At 45.2% G+C, this 16086-nt stretch overlaps 1 protein-coding gene across 1 annotated transcript in view; it reads left to right on the top strand.

Annotated features, from left to right (window-relative positions):
• The window catches only part of CFAP52 (cilia and flagella associated protein 52), a 36474-nt gene that overhangs the window by 3733 nt on the left and 16655 nt on the right, over positions 1 to 16086 (top strand). The window contains exons 2-8 of the mRNA XM_059148480.1: positions 3054 to 3253; positions 3696 to 3832; positions 6270 to 6398; positions 8891 to 8990; positions 10039 to 10155; positions 12134 to 12234; positions 15007 to 15177. Of these exons, the coding sequence (XP_059004463.1) occupies positions 3054 to 3253; positions 3696 to 3832; positions 6270 to 6398; positions 8891 to 8990; positions 10039 to 10155; positions 12134 to 12234; positions 15007 to 15177 (955 nt within the window). The remainder of the gene's footprint in view (positions 1 to 3053; positions 3254 to 3695; positions 3833 to 6269; positions 6399 to 8890; positions 8991 to 10038; positions 10156 to 12133; positions 12235 to 15006; positions 15178 to 16086) is intronic.

Below are 16086 nucleotides of genomic sequence, written 5' to 3'. Positions count from 1 at the left end.
CAGGTCTTAAAGGGGCGGAGGCTTCCTCTCCTAACTCATTGGAGGACAGTTCAGAGAAAGGTGACATCATTGCTCAGAGGGGGCCAGAAGTGCCCACCCAGAGCTTCCCCTCTTCAGGACTGGGGCATAAGAATGGAGCCCAGTGGGAATAAGAATTCCTTAGTTCATGTCTCTTGGTCTGGCCTAGCTACTGGTCCTGTCTCTTTTTCAAGTCTGATTTTCCATACTTCCTACCAGTTCTGTGAGCTTTTTCCTTCCAAGAAATTATTTTTCCCTTTAAGTTCTGCCAGAAACAACCTTTCTTGCTAGCAACCAGGAGCCCTAATTATCAAATGCAAAGAAATAAATCTGGAGAAATACACATCTTTGTGTTAACAATGGTATGCAGGGGGTAGTGTAGGGCTCTTTTAGTTTTATCATAAAATAGTTGAACAGAAATTTAGGATGGCACAATGAATACAGAGTATTGCATGCAGAATTAGCAAATTTTGACACTTTTTCTTATTTGAGTTAGTATTTTTAAGAAAAAAAAATCACATTTTCTGTTCTTTCTCCTGACACACTATCATATCCTTTCTCCCTCTTTGGAGACAACCACTTTCCTGAAGGTAATGTGTACTCTTTCTAGCTATGTTTTTACATTTTACTGTACATGTAAAATATTAAATATGCTATATATAAATAATTTATAGCACAAAGTTGCATATTTCTATATTTTATAGAAATATCATCCTGGACACATTCTGAAGCCTGCTTTTTTTTTTTTCTTTAAAGATTTTATTTGCTTATTTGACACAGAAAGAGCATAATCAGGGTCCTGCAAGCAGAGGGAGAGGGAGAAGCAGGGAGCCTGATGCAGGGCTCGATGTGGGGCTCCATCCTAGGACCCCAGGATCAGGACCTCACCAAAGGCGGCTGCTTCACCACCAACTGAGCCACCCAGGTGCCCCATATTATCAGCCTTTTTAATTGTAGCCATTTTGATGGAGAGGAAATGGTATCTCCTTTGAGATGTAATCTGCATTTCCTTGATTACTTGCAGAGTTGCCTGCCTTTTCATATGTTTATTGGCTTTTGACTTTCCCCCCTCATTAGTTGCCTGTTCCACATCCTTGGCTCATCCTTCTGTTAAAGCCCTTTGTGTCTTTCTTATTTCTCTGCCATAGCTCTTTGCATATTCTGGGTAGGATGCTTGTCTGTCTTGGCCATTGCAAATATCTTCAACTGGTTTCCGTTTTTCTTTTCATCTTGTCAAGTGTCACTAAAAACTTTACATTTTTAACATAACTGGACAAATGTATTGGCCTTTTCTGTTAGCATTTGCTGTTTTTGTGACCTGTCGAAGAAGTCCTTTCCTACAACTTGTGTACACGTTGAGTCTCGTTTGTCACAGTTGGGTCCTTGATCTACTCGAGATGTACTGTTTGTGGTTGGTGTGAAGTTGGATCTAATTTTACATTTTCCCATATGGATAGCCATATGATTGCTTATAAGGTAACTACAACTGAGTAACTCTACATATAATGAGTAAATCACTCCCAAAGACACAAACCTTAGTCTTTTGAGAACCTACTGCATGAAAAAGGAATGACCTCAATTAAAGCAAGAGAAATCATTTATTCAATAAATATATTTGGCAATTTGAGCAAAAAAAAAAAAAAATCTACTTAGCTCCCGGAATCACATTATGGACCAAAATAAATTCTAGAGGGAGTTAAATGTAAGAGATGAATTCACTAAAAGACCAGAAGATGATATTAATAAATATTTATGACTCTTTTGATGGAGTAGGAAATAGCCATAGAACAATTTTAAAATACCCAGGAATAAACATACCAAGAAATGTGTGAGATCTTTATGAGGAAAAATTGAAGTTGAAAAAATGGAAAATGCCACTGGAAACCCTGAAGGGAGACTTTGGAAAAACACATCCTACTTTTAGAAAGAAGATCGAATGTGTTATTATAAAAATTATTTTTCCTTAATCTACACCTGGACTACTATTCCACTTGAAGTGATTTTTAACTGATCAAACTGACTTTACAGTTTATACTATAAAACACTATCAAACACAACCCCAGGAATTCTGACCCATGTTGAGTGATAAGGAAGGACTTCTGTCTATTTCATATTAAAACATTTAGCAAAGGTTTGCAGTTCTTGAGATGGTTCTTGGCAAATACCTAGAGGATGGGGGGTTGGGGGATGGGGTCTCACACTGAGAGGGCCTGACTTCTTTAGAGTGCCTGGTGGTGACTTAGAACCAAATTATTTTTATCCAACTTCTGCAGTGACTTCACATTCCTCATGCCTCTGCACTTGCGGAGACAGGCACTCAGGAAATCTGCTTCTCAGCATTACACACTTGGCCCTGGGGCCTCGCTCTCCAACAGTGACATTGCTGGACCTGCGACAGGATCTCTGAGAGCTTGTGAGAAATGCAGAATGTCAGCCCCTCTCCAGACCTCAGATCCGAATCTGCATTTTCACCAGATCCCCTGGCAATTTTATACTTGTTAGGGTATGAGAAGTGGTATACTAGGCTGACCTTGTCGGTTGAATAAAATTACATTACCCCCCCCACACACACACACAAAACACACTTACTTTAGTTGAAATCAGGTTTATTCCAAAAGCGTTCTCTTTTCCGTTCAGTTTTTTAAAAATTGGCCACTTTACCAAATTATTACTATTTTTTTAAAAGATTTTATTTAATTCTTTGACAGATAGGGGGAGTGAGCACAAGCAGGGGGAGCAGCAGAGGGAGAGGGCAGCCGACTTCCCCCTGAGCAGGGAGCCCAACAGGGGGCTCCATCCCAGGACCTGATTCAAAGGCAAACACTTCACTGACTGAGCCGCCCCAGGCGCCCCCTAACTGTTTTGTTTTAAGTAAGCTCCATGTCAAACCCCAGGGCTTGAATTCACAACCCAGAGATGAAGAGTCAGCTGCTCTACGGATGGAGCCAGCCGGGCGCCCCTAATTACTACTATTTTTATTTTTACTTACTTATTTATTTTTTAATGGCTACTCTTCTTTAACCTCTCCCTTTCAGGACACGTGCCCACGGGCCTGAAATGCCATCCTGACCAAGAGCATCTCATTTACCCTCTGGGCTGCACGATCCTGATTCAGGCAATTAACACCCAGGAACAGAATTTCCTGCACGGTCATAGCAACAACGTCTCCTGTGTGACCATCTCCAAGAGTGGGGTTTACATAGCCTCCGGACAGGTCACGTTCATGGGCTTCAAGGTGAATGCGTGAAAGACAGCTCCCTGGCAATAGATAGTGAGGTGCCCCCCCGCCCCCCAGAAACCCGGCTCCCTCTCCAGCTCGGCTCTGTGCTGGCACACATCCTTCCTCTCCCTCTTCTTCCCTTGGCCTCCTCTTTGATCTTGTCTTCATTCCCTAGGCCTGAGGATAAAGTATTTTGGTGTTCACACCGGACCCGGCAGCTTGCAGACTGATAACGCTCAGGAACTGAAAAGTCCCTGCTTAATTCATTTTTATTTTTATTTTTCTAGTCCTTGCTTCTTTTAAAACTGTTGCCGGTTTCTCACCGTTGTGTGTGTTAAGACATGATCTAATTTCCAGAAAAAGTGCAATTACTGATTATTTCTCGCCCAGACGGGGAGCTCTCCCCTCAGAGCCTTTGGAAGCTGGGCTGTGTTCTGATGTGTCTTCCTGCCCCCAGGCAGATATCATTCTGTGGGATTATAAGAAAAGGGAGCTGATTGCCCGGCTATCACTTCACAAGGGCAAAATTGAAGCGCTGGCCTTTTCACCAAACGATTTGTACTTGGTGTCCCTCGGAGGCCCAGATGACGGAAGGTAATGAACTCACGTTAATCTCTAGGTATGTTCTGTGTCCTCTCCCCATGGACATTCTCTGTTGGCCTGTCCCTGTTCAGCTGTGTGTCCTGTGCAAAGCCTATGGTACCACAGGGCCAGAGTTCTCAACCTGAGATGCTCATTGCAAACCACGGGGGAGCTTTATTGTTTTAATTTATTCATTTGAGAGAGACAGACAGAGGGCACAAGCAGAGGGAGATGGAGAAGCAGACTCCCCGCTGAGCTGGGAGCCCGATGTGGGGATCGACCCCACAACCCTGAGATCATGACCAGAGCCAAAGGCCATGCTTGACCAACTGGGCCACCCAGGCATCCCATGGGGTTTCAGAAATCCCGGATACCTAACTCCACCTCCAGGGAGCTGGATTTGATTGGCCTGGGCTTTAGGCGGCCTCAACGCTTCCCAGGCGATTCCAACGTGCAGCTGAAGTTGGGCACTTTTGCTGTAAAAGAAAGATGACATCATCATCATCAATGACAACAGTCGATTTGGCGGTGGGGTGAACACCTTAGTATTATCACCTTAACTCGAAGTGGGAGCTCCGGGGTCATGTGACAGGTGATAAACGAAGGCCACCAACTGGTAAGTAGTAGAGTGGGGAGAACCACCCAGGCAGTGTGACCCCAGAGGTGGTGACATTTTTTTTTTTTAAAGATTTTATTTATTTACTTGCCAAAGATCTCAAGTAGGCAGAGAGGCAGAAGAGAGAGAGAGAGGGAAGCAGGCTCGCCGCTGAGCAGAGAGCCCAGTGCGGGGCTCCATCCCAGGACCCTGAGATCATGACCTGAGCCAAAGGCAGAGGCTTGACCCACTGAGCCACCCAGGCACCCCATCCTTTTCCATGGTTTATAAAGAAAGGATATTGTCCAGCTACACCCAAGAATTCAGAATTCATATCCCCTCCAGCATGAAGAGTTCTCTCCAGGAGCACTGGGATATTTTTTTTTTTACACCTTCATTGAGATATATTTCACATACCATAAAATCCACCCATGTAAAGTATATGGCTGTATACTTTTTGGCATAGTAGTTATCCGAGTGGATTCCTTCCTTTCTTCCTTTCTCCCTCCCTCTCTCCCTCTCTTCCTCTTCTTTTTGCTGAAATATTTCCCCAAAGACATTTTTTACATGTCAAGTGGTATAACCACCACCACAAACAATTGTAGAACATTTTAACACTCCAAAAAGAGACTTTCTGCCCATTAGCGGTCCTTCCCTGTTCCTGCTCTGCCCTTACCCTCCCAGCCCCGGGCAACTGCTCCTCTACTTCCCGTCTCCCTAGATTTGCCTGCACTGACTGGCTCCCCAAAGTGGGATAATACAATAGGTGGCCTTTTGCAACTGATTTTTTTTATTAAGCACAGTGTTTTCAAGGCTCATCTGTCCAGTAATACTCCACTGTATGGCGACACCACATCTTCTCCATCAGTTGATGGGGCTCTGGGTCTTTCCTACCTGGAAGCTATTATTCATAATGCAGTAATGAACTTCATGTGCAAGACTTGGTGTAGATGTATGTCATTTCTCTTGGGCATGAGGGACTTGGTTTTAAGAGTGTTTTTTGAGGGGGAGGGGGATATGCCTCTCAAGTTTTCCACTTCCCATGGTATCTGTCAATTTCCTACTAAGAAAAAAAAATTATGGCTCTTATGTTACCTCCTACCTCCCCATTCCTACCCATCTTGGTTCCACCTGGATTTTAGACGCCCTGTGATAATCCCTTCTACATGGAGGAAACCAAAGTTTGTAACATCCACATTCCTTTTTCTTTATCATTTTGATTCGGATGTTCCCCCAGCATTTGTATTATTGTCTGAACACATTCAGTTTAAGGCTAAGTTGTGTGATTGCACCAGAAGAAAGGAAAGGGAACCCAAAGCAGTACTTCTCCAATTGGGGTCCGCAGACCAGGAGCACCGGCATCACTGGGGACTTTTTTAGAAAAGTGAGATCTCAGTCCCATCCCCCAGCCCGCTCACTCAAGTTCTGGGGGTGAGTCCCGGCAGCCTCTGGCCAAGCCTGCCATGTGACTCTGGTACATGGTCACATTTGCGAGCACTGCCTGATGTCATCCTCTTTGTTGTGCTGTTTTTTTCTGGAATACTTTTCCAAGGAAAACTTTTTACATGAGAGAAATGGGTGGTAAATTTTTATGCCTTGCCTCTCTGAAAATGTCTTTACAGCTTCATTGATGGGGTCCCTGGTTTCCAGCCTCCTTATCATTTTCTGTCAAAGCCTTTGAAGTGTCACCTGCTTGTCTTCCAATATCCAGCGTGACGCCAGGGACGTCTGGGGTTCTATGTAATTCTTTCATTCCTTTTCTTCCTTTGATTCTAGAACCACTAAAAAAAACTTGTTTCTTCTCTTTGAGAGCCTGTCTCCCCCTGACTTTTTCGGTCCCTCTTGTTTTGGCAGTGTGGTCGTGTGGAGCATAGCGAAGAGAGAAGCCATCTGCGGCAGTCCCGCGGCCGGCCTCAACGTGGGCAATGCCACCACGGTGCTCTTCTCGAAGTGCCGGGATGAGATGTTTGTCACTGCTGGGAAGTACGTGCCTGCAGTCAGGGTTTTCAGTACTCATAGCAAGGTCGTTCCAACTTGGGGGAATTCAGTATCAGCCCTGCGACAATACCTGACGTCCTAATTTGCATGATTTCGTAGTCCTTAAAAATCCTTTTAACGGGAGTTCTTTTCAATATGGTTATTTGAGAATTCTGTGTTTCCTAACCGTAGAGGGCTCTGCTCCCCTGCTAAATTCATTCTGAATTCTGGTCTGTTTGTGACTGATAACACCCCACCTACAACTCACGCTCGCAGTGCAACGTGCACAATTGCACGGATTCACTTGCTGGTCCACGTTTCTCAGCACCTGCTCTTGATTTAGGTCTTCTGAAATGATAGCTCGCAAGCGAAAGGGCCAGGAAGCTTCAGATGTTCGGCTCTTAGCCACATGAGATCATTTCCGGTAGGGTCAGCTCATAACCAGCTAATGGGGACCAAGCTGAAGGCCAGCATCTGTCTAAGAAAGACAGCAGCGAGAGCAGGTCTGGAGTCTGAGTTCAAGGTTAAACCTGCAGGAAAGCATCATCTTTCCTGTGGCCGACCAGTTAAAAGTTCCGAACGCTGTGAACGTGGGGCCAACGTCCATGTTGGGTGGAACTCTCTGTTTCAGCTCGTCGTGGTCTCCCTCTGTGAAAGGCACACACCAGGGGCTCCTTTTCCAGCCAGAGTGAGGGATTGCTCATGTCTGCTGTGTGTCCCGTGCCCTCCTTATGACACGCAGCATATATTTGTTCCAGGGCTAATTCTGAGGACAGGTTTATTTAGTGGCTGTGAACCTGGCTGGCTGAACGGGAGCCAGTCCCTAAGGAGTGAATCTTAGTAGGAGAGCGCTGTGAGCTGGAAGCAGGTGGTGATGTAACCCTGTCTTCCGCAGCCACTGGCGACCACACAGTGCGTTCCTGGGTTACAGCCTGGCTGCAGAAGGCTGTGCGCGATGAGGGCCCCACTGGTCCTCAGCAGCTTGGCTTTGGCTGTGGGCATCAGCCCACTCTGATGTCCACGGACAGTGTTCCTCCAGGGGCCAAAGCTTGAATCAAAGCTGCCCCCTTCCAAACTTTTTCTTTTCCTTAGAACAATCTATGTTGTAGATGGGCTTTAACTGGGTATGACAGTGGTAAGTGAGAACAAGGACTCTTAAGGAAGACTTCAGGTCAGACATCCACAGCCGCCTCCGTGATGCTTCCAACTCCAAATATTCCATGATAACGTCCCCCACGGGAGATTCTGCAAATTCCGATTTGACATCCAAACGACATCTGCCAGGAAGGCCACGGAGAAGCTGGTTTTGTTTTTGTTTTTTATTTTGTTTTAATTTTGAAAGTACTCAAGAGAAGTAATCAAATAAGAAATAGATTCATATTCAGGGATGCCTGGGTGGCTCAGTCGGTTAAGCGGCTGCCTTCGGCTCAGGTCATGATCCCAGCGTCCTGGGATCGAGTCCCACATTGGGCTCCCTGCTCCGCAGGGAGCCTGCTTCTCCCTCTGCCTCTGCCTGTCACTCTGCCTGTCTGTACTGTCTCTATTCCTCTGACAAATAAATAAATCTTAAAAAAAAAAAAAGAAATAGATTCATATTCAAATAAGAAAGTATTCAAAATACTTATTTAAGGGCACTTACTATGTGCATAGCTCTGGAGGTTAAAAGGAAATGGAAAACTGAACTTGACTGATCTATTTTTTATTTTTTATTTTATTTATTTATTGGCAGTTAATTTATTTTAGTAATCTCTGCCCAATGTGGGGCTCCAAACTCAAACCCCAAGATCAAGAGTCACGGGCTCTTCTAACTTAAGTCAGCTGGGCAGTCTGGTCAAACTATTTTTAAATTAATCTTTTCTGCCTTTGACTATTAGCTTCAGCTGTTATGTTGACCGTGATACATTTATACAGTTATTAATATTAACGTGCAATGATTAAATGCCAACTGTATACCAAGTCTTATGTCAGATGCTGATTTTGTATGGCTCTAAGGTTGCTATTTCTCATGAAGAGAGAGGACTCTCCGTGATGAAGCATTTCCCTTGTCCCTGAGCCGGGAGACAGATGCGTGGGTCGATCCAGGGTCACAACCTGAGACGAATTAGCATCTGCCTAACTGAGCCACCCAGGTGCCCTGATCGAGTGAAAACTTTTAAGTAGAACACGAAGCCTAACAAACCCTCAGAAATATCCAGTTCTCCTCTCTTCAGCCCCCTTTTCAGGGAAATGCAGAAAACAGAGAAGAGATCAGGAGATTCTTTTTTTTTTTTTTTAAGATTTTATTTATTTATTTGACAGAGAGAGAGATCACAAGTAGGCATAGAGAGAGGGGGAAGCAGGCTCCCTGCCGAGCAGAGAGCCCAATGTGGGGCTCAATCCCAGGACCCTGAGATCATGACCTGAGCCGAAATGAGGCTTAACCCACTGAGCCACCCAGGCGCCCTGAGATCAGCAGATTCTTAAGTGCATATTCCTTTGATTGTGTCTCTCTTCCTTAGTGGGACAATCCGAGTGTGGGAACTGGATCTCCCGAATAGGAAAATCTGGCCAACTGAGTGCCAAACGGGTCAGATGAAAAGAATAGTCATGAGTATCACAGTAAGTATTACTCCAAGTGTGATTGTCCATAATTATTGGAACCAGGTCCTGTTAATAGTATTGACTGAGGGGTGTGTGTGTGTGTGTGTGTGTGTGTGTGTGTGTGTGCACATGCGTGCACACACATTTTGCATACCTAGGTACATGTACCTTGGGCTGAGCGTCGAGAGATGAGGTCTGGACCTCGAGGATGCTGATTGAGGGGGTGCAGGTGAGGGCGAGTCTCACTTCCAGAGCTCCCTTTAGGAGCTGGAGAGGAGCTGCCTAGACACAGCCCCAGGGGAGTCTTGTTTTACCAGGACTTGGGCTCTGCCACCGGACACCAGATGCCTGCCTCCCCTAGACTGAAGCCGTGTGTCCAGAACGCACTCTGTGGCCATAGCCCCTCCTGATGGCATTGGAATATGAAATAATTCTTCTTTTTTTAAATTTTATTTATTTATTTGAGGGAGAGAGAGAACACAAGCAGGAGGATCAGCAGAGAGAGAGGGAGAAGCAGACTCCCCGCTGAGCAGGGAACCTGATGTGGGACTCGATCCCAGGACCCTAAGATCATGACCTGAGCCGAAGGCAGACACTTAACAACTAAGTCACCCAGGTGCCCTTATTCCTATGTCTTTAATGTGGACTCACACACTCATACAGACAACTCCATTCTCCACTGACTTGTTTCTCTTATCTACCACATCAATGTTTTATGCAGATAGACTTTGGAAAATATGAGATTAAAGCAAACACAAGACGCCCTTCAGAGGTATCTTCAGAACCAAGACTGGCAGGCTCTCTCTGCATGTGTATCTAACATTAGTTAGATAGAAATCCCCAGGCTGGCTGGAGTCCCGTATTTCCTCCACTTCCCAGTTTGGCCCTGATTCTGCGCCCCTGGCTCTTCGTGTCCATCCTAAAGTCCGAGGAAATTAAAGGAGTCATGAGCGCCTTTGTAGGTCTTCCTGGGGCCTCAGAGAAAGTTTGTCCCACCCCGATCCGGGCTCAGGGGCATCCCTGAGAAAACATAGGTCTTTAGGCCTCTTTCCTCTCTGATCCCCAGATGGCCGCCGACGACAGCTTTTTCTTCCTTGGCACCACAACTGGAGACATTCTGAAAATGAACCCGAGGACCAAACTGCTGGCAGACACTGGGCCTGCGAAGGACAAGTTCAGTCTGGTGAGTAGAGCTCACCAACGTCTGTCCTGCCCTCCTCTCTTCTGACGATTTCTTCCCTCTCCTGCAGCACAGACTTGCGTGAAGAGTCTGTGGAAAAAAGAAAAAAGAGTGTGTGGTGTCCAAGGCCACACTGAAATTTGCAAAGTGCAATGACTCATTACTGTCCAAGGCCTCATCTCTGGTTCGTATGCAGAGCAAGGGTGTTCCACGGGGTCCCCAGTGAGGGGATCAGACCACACGATTTTTACGTCATCCAAACACAGGGCCATACATACACATACAGAGGTATGTAATTTTTGTCCTAATCTAATAGCTAGATCTTAAATTTTAGCTTTAGCCAGCGCTGTAAGTCATAAGCAAAACCTAGAAACTGTGGATTGTTTCTATTTTGCAGAGTTCCTAACAATTCTGGTTAAAAGTCCAGAAAGACCTCGATATTTAAATCAAAATAAAAGCCTACGATCATAGGATCGTCTTACATATTAAGTGATGCTGTTTCCGGGACCCCAGAAAGTAACCGGGGCTGTCTCTGCTAACCTTTGAATCTGAGAGCTTGTGGTAGGTTCTGCACCTGCCTGTCTCATGTCTGATAATAGAACAGATGGTTCTCGGCTCCAGTGCCTTCCCACTTAGCAGATATTCTCAGGAAGACGTGAAATCTCGCACCGTGTTCCTAGGGAAGATGTTAGAGTTTTCTTAATCATGCAAGCTTAATCATGCTCAAGCTTTTAAGGGCGTACGTAAGAATAAGAGGATACCATAGTGTGGGTAGAGAAGGGTTTAGAAATAATCCGCTCTTTCAAAGCGCTCCATAAAACGCTCCGGAGGAATTCCGATCTGGATATCTTGGGCACCCTCCCCCTCCAGCACTTGGGATCTGAGTGCCTTTCCCATACAAAGAGCCCAGCGGTCTCAAGTGTTCCTCACCCTTCGGGTACTTAAGTGACCTTGAGGGTAGCACTAAGTCCTAACCATTTAGGCATTTGGGGCTGATGGTAAATTCCACAAAGCGGTATCCATTCCAAGATGCCTCTTATACACATGGAAAGAAAACAATTCTTGTGGGATGAAGGGACAGGAGGTATCATTGAAGACATTTGCTTAGAATATTCTGTGATCTTGGGCAGTTACCCGTTTTGAAACTCTACTTAATGGTCGCTCTGTGGTTAGAAGGGTAAAAGGATGGGAGTGGTTTCAAAAGGACCCGGTAGGCATACAGCGCTAACATGAAGACACAGGTGCTGATGGGCATGAAACTAATATGAAAAACAGTGCACAGGACCCCGGGATCATGACCTGAGCCCAAGGCAAGATGCTTAACTGACTGAGCCAATTAACTGTATTATTCTTGAAAGCTTTGAGATGAAATATTGGCCACATATGTTTTAAAATTAGAACTTCAAAAATAAAATAAAATAAAATTCATAATGGGTGATATAAAATGACCATCGTATCTCCCCAAACTTGGAAGATGGCTTTGAACTTAACTGCATCTATTATTGGCAAGATTACGTCCCACATGCTTCAGTTCAGAAACTAGAGTCTCCGAACAATAAGGGCTCTTTGTGCTTTCCTGGGATGTCAACTATGATCTCTTTGTAGTATAAGAATTATGTTCTGGCGCAAGCAGGAGGCACTGAGGAAGTAACGTTGCCCATGCCTCTATCTTCGTCTCTAACTTCATGGGAGCTGATAGGAAATGTTAATTTCGAACACAGTCACAACTGGCAAATGGTTTTACATGGAGGAGGTTTGATGAAGCGTGCTGGCGCCTTGTAGGACCAGGGGGCAACTTCTGGCACGTGAGCTCCTTGCTGGCACCGAGCCCTGGTGTTCAGCCTCAGGGTTCCTCCCAGGCAGTGCCTTCCTGCACTTCGTCCAGGCATGGCCATGCCCCGTGCCCTGGCATCTGCTCGCCCACTGATTCTTAACAATGAAACCATTTGGCCTTTCTCTCAATGTTGTTCCTCCCCCTTAGGGAGTCTCTGCCATCAAGTGCCTGAAGATGGGGGGTCTGTTGGTGGGTTCTGGAGCCGGATTGCTGGTCTTCTGTAGAAGCCCCAGCTACAAACCCATCAAGTAAGTTCCAGACTCCATGGGGTCTGAAGTGGGGGGAGCGGGGGAGACCCACCAGGAGGTCTGCCTAAGGCTGGTGATGATACAATGTTGCCAAACTGACACTTGATAAAAGAATTTCATCTTACCATCCAGATGAGCGGTTGGAATCACAACAGCTGATTTCCCTGCCAGTGGAAAGACAATAGCTTGTGTTGAATCAGGCCAGAGTCAGGCCAGAGTAGTCCACGATTACCCCAGGGGACCTTGCCCTTCTACTAAATGTACCAGTTATTATTCTGTTAATACTTGGAGGAAATAAGGTGCTGCTTATAAGATACCCAGCAAATAACCTCACATTCCAGCCTTTCAAAATGTGTTTATTCAGTGGAATTTATTAAGCAATGGGTCCCTGTTCTGGCTCAGGCACTCTGCTGGTAGTGAATTCATTTAAATACAAGTTTTAGTAGAAATAGCCAGCACTCCCCAGCTACTTCCATGTACCATGTACTTTTCGTGGACTATCCATCGAATCAGTTGAAACGAAATGACATAAAACTTTACCCATTGTCATTAACGCGTATTTATTGAGTACCTCTGGCCAAACCAACGTGCCAGGTGCTATACGAAAAAATAAAATGAGATGCCATCTTTGTCCTCCCAGAGCGGACAGTCCAGTTTGGGGATAAGGTAATATACATGTGAAATAGTCCTTGTAATACAAGATAATACATAAACACAAATCCCATGATCCAGAGTGCCATGGCTATTATAGAGATCAGAGAAGGGGGTGGCCCCACTGGGGCAGTGGGGTTGGGATAGATGCGTCCCAGAAGAGCAGAGGTGGAGGTTGAGGTCACCTTCAACCTAGCCAGACACCCCCTAGACATGTTCCTTATGGCCCCCCTAGCTCAAGGGGAGCCAGGGGTGCTGGCGTGTAGCGTGTCGAAAAAGCATCAGCCGTCTTCATTCAAACACATCTGAGCTATGCATGCACCGCGTACCGGATTGTGTCCTAGGGGCCCTTGGGAGACAGCCACAGCTAAAGCAAACAGAAACAGAGGGAGAACTCCCTGCCCCTCATGGAGCTGACATTCCAGCAGGAGGAAAGACCGTCAATAATAAACCAGTAGTTATACGCTCTTAGAGGGTGACAGGAGACAAATGGAGTTGCAGGGACATGAAGGGGGGTTGGGGTTTGAAAGGGGACAGGAGAGAGGTCGCAATTTCAAATTCTGGGTTCCGGATAGGTCTTGCAAATGCATCTGGACCAGTTCTATGTTTGTGTGGAGGGGAGGAAGACCAAGAGGTGATGTACATGAGCGGTGTTGGTCGGGCTCCAGATATATGGAGGGACTATAAACAATTAACCCCTTCATGTGTGAACGCCTCATTCCGGACACACAGATGTTCCCACTGTGATGAGGATGATGAATGCAAAGCCGTTATCACAGGGTTTGCTCTGTGCCTGTCCCCACCGTAACCCTGTGGGATAGCGTAGCCTCCTGTGGTTGCAGTGGTTCCTGCCTCCTTAGGTTTTCGTGGGCTGAGAAAGCAGCTCTCATGCAGAGTCAAGAAGTAGTAGGATGAAGCAGACCCCTGGGGTTCAGGGACCCCTGGCCTCACCCCGGTAGCCCTGGGTTCCACCTTGTCTCATAGGGAGCCCAGATGTCCACAGCCAGTATTTCTGTCGGCTACTCTCTGGGTCCTCGTGGGCATTATCTCTGATCCTTGCTGCGACCCTGCCAAGGAGAAATTATTTTGTGCCTGAGCGAAGTGGGGCCGGGAGATTTCCGGTAATCTATCCAGGTTCAGGGAGCTCTAGTTAGTCAGTGAAGAAGCCGGGACGGAACTCAATCCTTTCTCCATTAACCGTTCTGCGTCCCAACAACAAATAGATCTTTGTAAAATACTGCCTTTCCCACGCTTATCCCTTGCACAAGCATCTCCACTGCGTTCTTACTGTCTAAACTAAATTAGTTGCAGAGCAAGGTTGGGTTTTTAAGATGCGTTCATTTATATTACTCTTTTTTTTTTTTTAAGTTCATACTCGTTAGATGTTTGGGAAGCAGAGGGATTTGAAATGTGGATAGAGAGAAGAGAGCCACTATTAACATCTTGTTATTTCCTCGTTTTGTGTTCTTCGATTACATTTCAAAACGGTTGTACTTCCTTTGGGTACAAAATTTTATTTTCTGGTTTATTTTTACTTAAGGCAAACGTCATAAACATTTCCAATATTAGTATCTTTTTAAAAACTACTGTGCTAAAATATGCAGAAGCTTTTAAATGTGGTTTTACTGGCGAGGCAAATACCTTAAGAAGTTGCCTGCTGTCCCATAGATGATTTAACTGCTGCCTTTCAACTGGATATTTAGCTTGCTTCCAACCTTCAACTCTTTTCACTAAGGTTATAACCTTTGACATAAAGGTTTCCCCTCCCCATTGTAGGATTATCTTCTACAAATGGAATTAATAAAGTATTTAATTGCCATGATCATTTGTGCCCATTGCTTTCCTGGAATGTTCCCTCTGTCCAGATCCTGCCTGTGTCCCACAACCCATTTTAGACTCTCTCCCCCTGAGGAACCCTCCCATCCCCCCACTACTGTAAACTGTGCTGGCCTCTCCCTCTGCTGACCATGGGCCCCCAGTATTGTGAGTCACTCCTGCCTTTCCAGTCCTGTCCCCTCCCTGAGGGCATGTCCCCAGGTCCTACACCTGATTTCTATCCTCTGTAACAGTCCTCCTCACTGACTGAACGAATCTACTTCACCTTCTTGCTTCTCCATAAAGGAAAATCCAGTTACAAGGTGGCATCACATCAATCACACCTCGAGGGGAAGGACACCAGTTTTTTGTGGGAACAGAAGAATCACACATTTACCGCGTCAACTTCACGGATTTCAAAGAGACTCTCATCACAACCTGTCACTTCGAAGCTATCCAGGACATTGTCTTTCCATTGTAAGTACAAGAGCAAAGTCTTTTGGCTCCTGAAATCAGTGAAAACATGGAGGTCTGATGCAGTGTGCCAAGAAATTTAATTGTATCTTATTCGTGCATTTCAACATGTATTAATACGATTATGATCTTCCATCCTTAAATTTCTCAATTATAGTCAGTTGTCTTAATAACAATTATCATCTAATATTAATTATAATAATTAGAAATATAACACTGGTGCTTTATTATTTAACAACTATTATTAACAATAATTATGTCTGTTGCCTTCACCCTGTGGCTACATTAATTTTCACAGTCCAAATCTGGGCTTCTTTAGAACGTTGGCTTTTCTTTCTTTTTTTTTTTTTTTTTTTTCAGATATATGCATATTTTACTTTTATCAACTCTAAATATGTACCTATCTAGAAGGTTGGCTTTTCTAATAAGGCCATCATGGAAACTTTTCTGTTTTCCCAGGGCTGTCTGGTGAAAGCTTGTTAGTGCCCTTTTCCAAACTTCTTTCAAGTCATTCATTCATGCCTTTCGGGTCTTCCAGACTTGGCGCACTTAATGGCGGTGGACACAAGAGGTCTTCTGGACCTCTCGGTAGTCTTCTGGATTTCTTGGTAAATCCCATCTGAGACAAGTGAACCAACCAACCACCAACAGTTTCGATATCAAAAAAGTCTAGTTTTCCATTACTTGCTCCTGAAACACATTTTGTCTCTGGTGACGTTCATCCCAGGAAGCTGACCAGATGGTTTTGGCTCTGACCTTCCTCAGTATGTAGCTTGAATTTACAGAACTCAGGGTCATTGGTTTATGGGTAGTAAGACTCGCTTTGAAAACTGGATGCTTACGATCATGAGATGGACTTTGAAGTTGGCAATTAGCTTCTTCCAAGTGTTTTGTTTATTTTAAGTAAGCGCC

This window comes from Mustela lutreola, chromosome 15 (genome assembly GCF_030435805.1).
Source record: "Mustela lutreola isolate mMusLut2 chromosome 15, mMusLut2.pri, whole genome shotgun sequence".
Classification (NCBI taxonomy): Eukaryota; Metazoa; Chordata; class Mammalia; order Carnivora; family Mustelidae; genus Mustela; species Mustela lutreola.
This window is presented reverse-complemented; position numbering and strand designations above follow the sequence as displayed.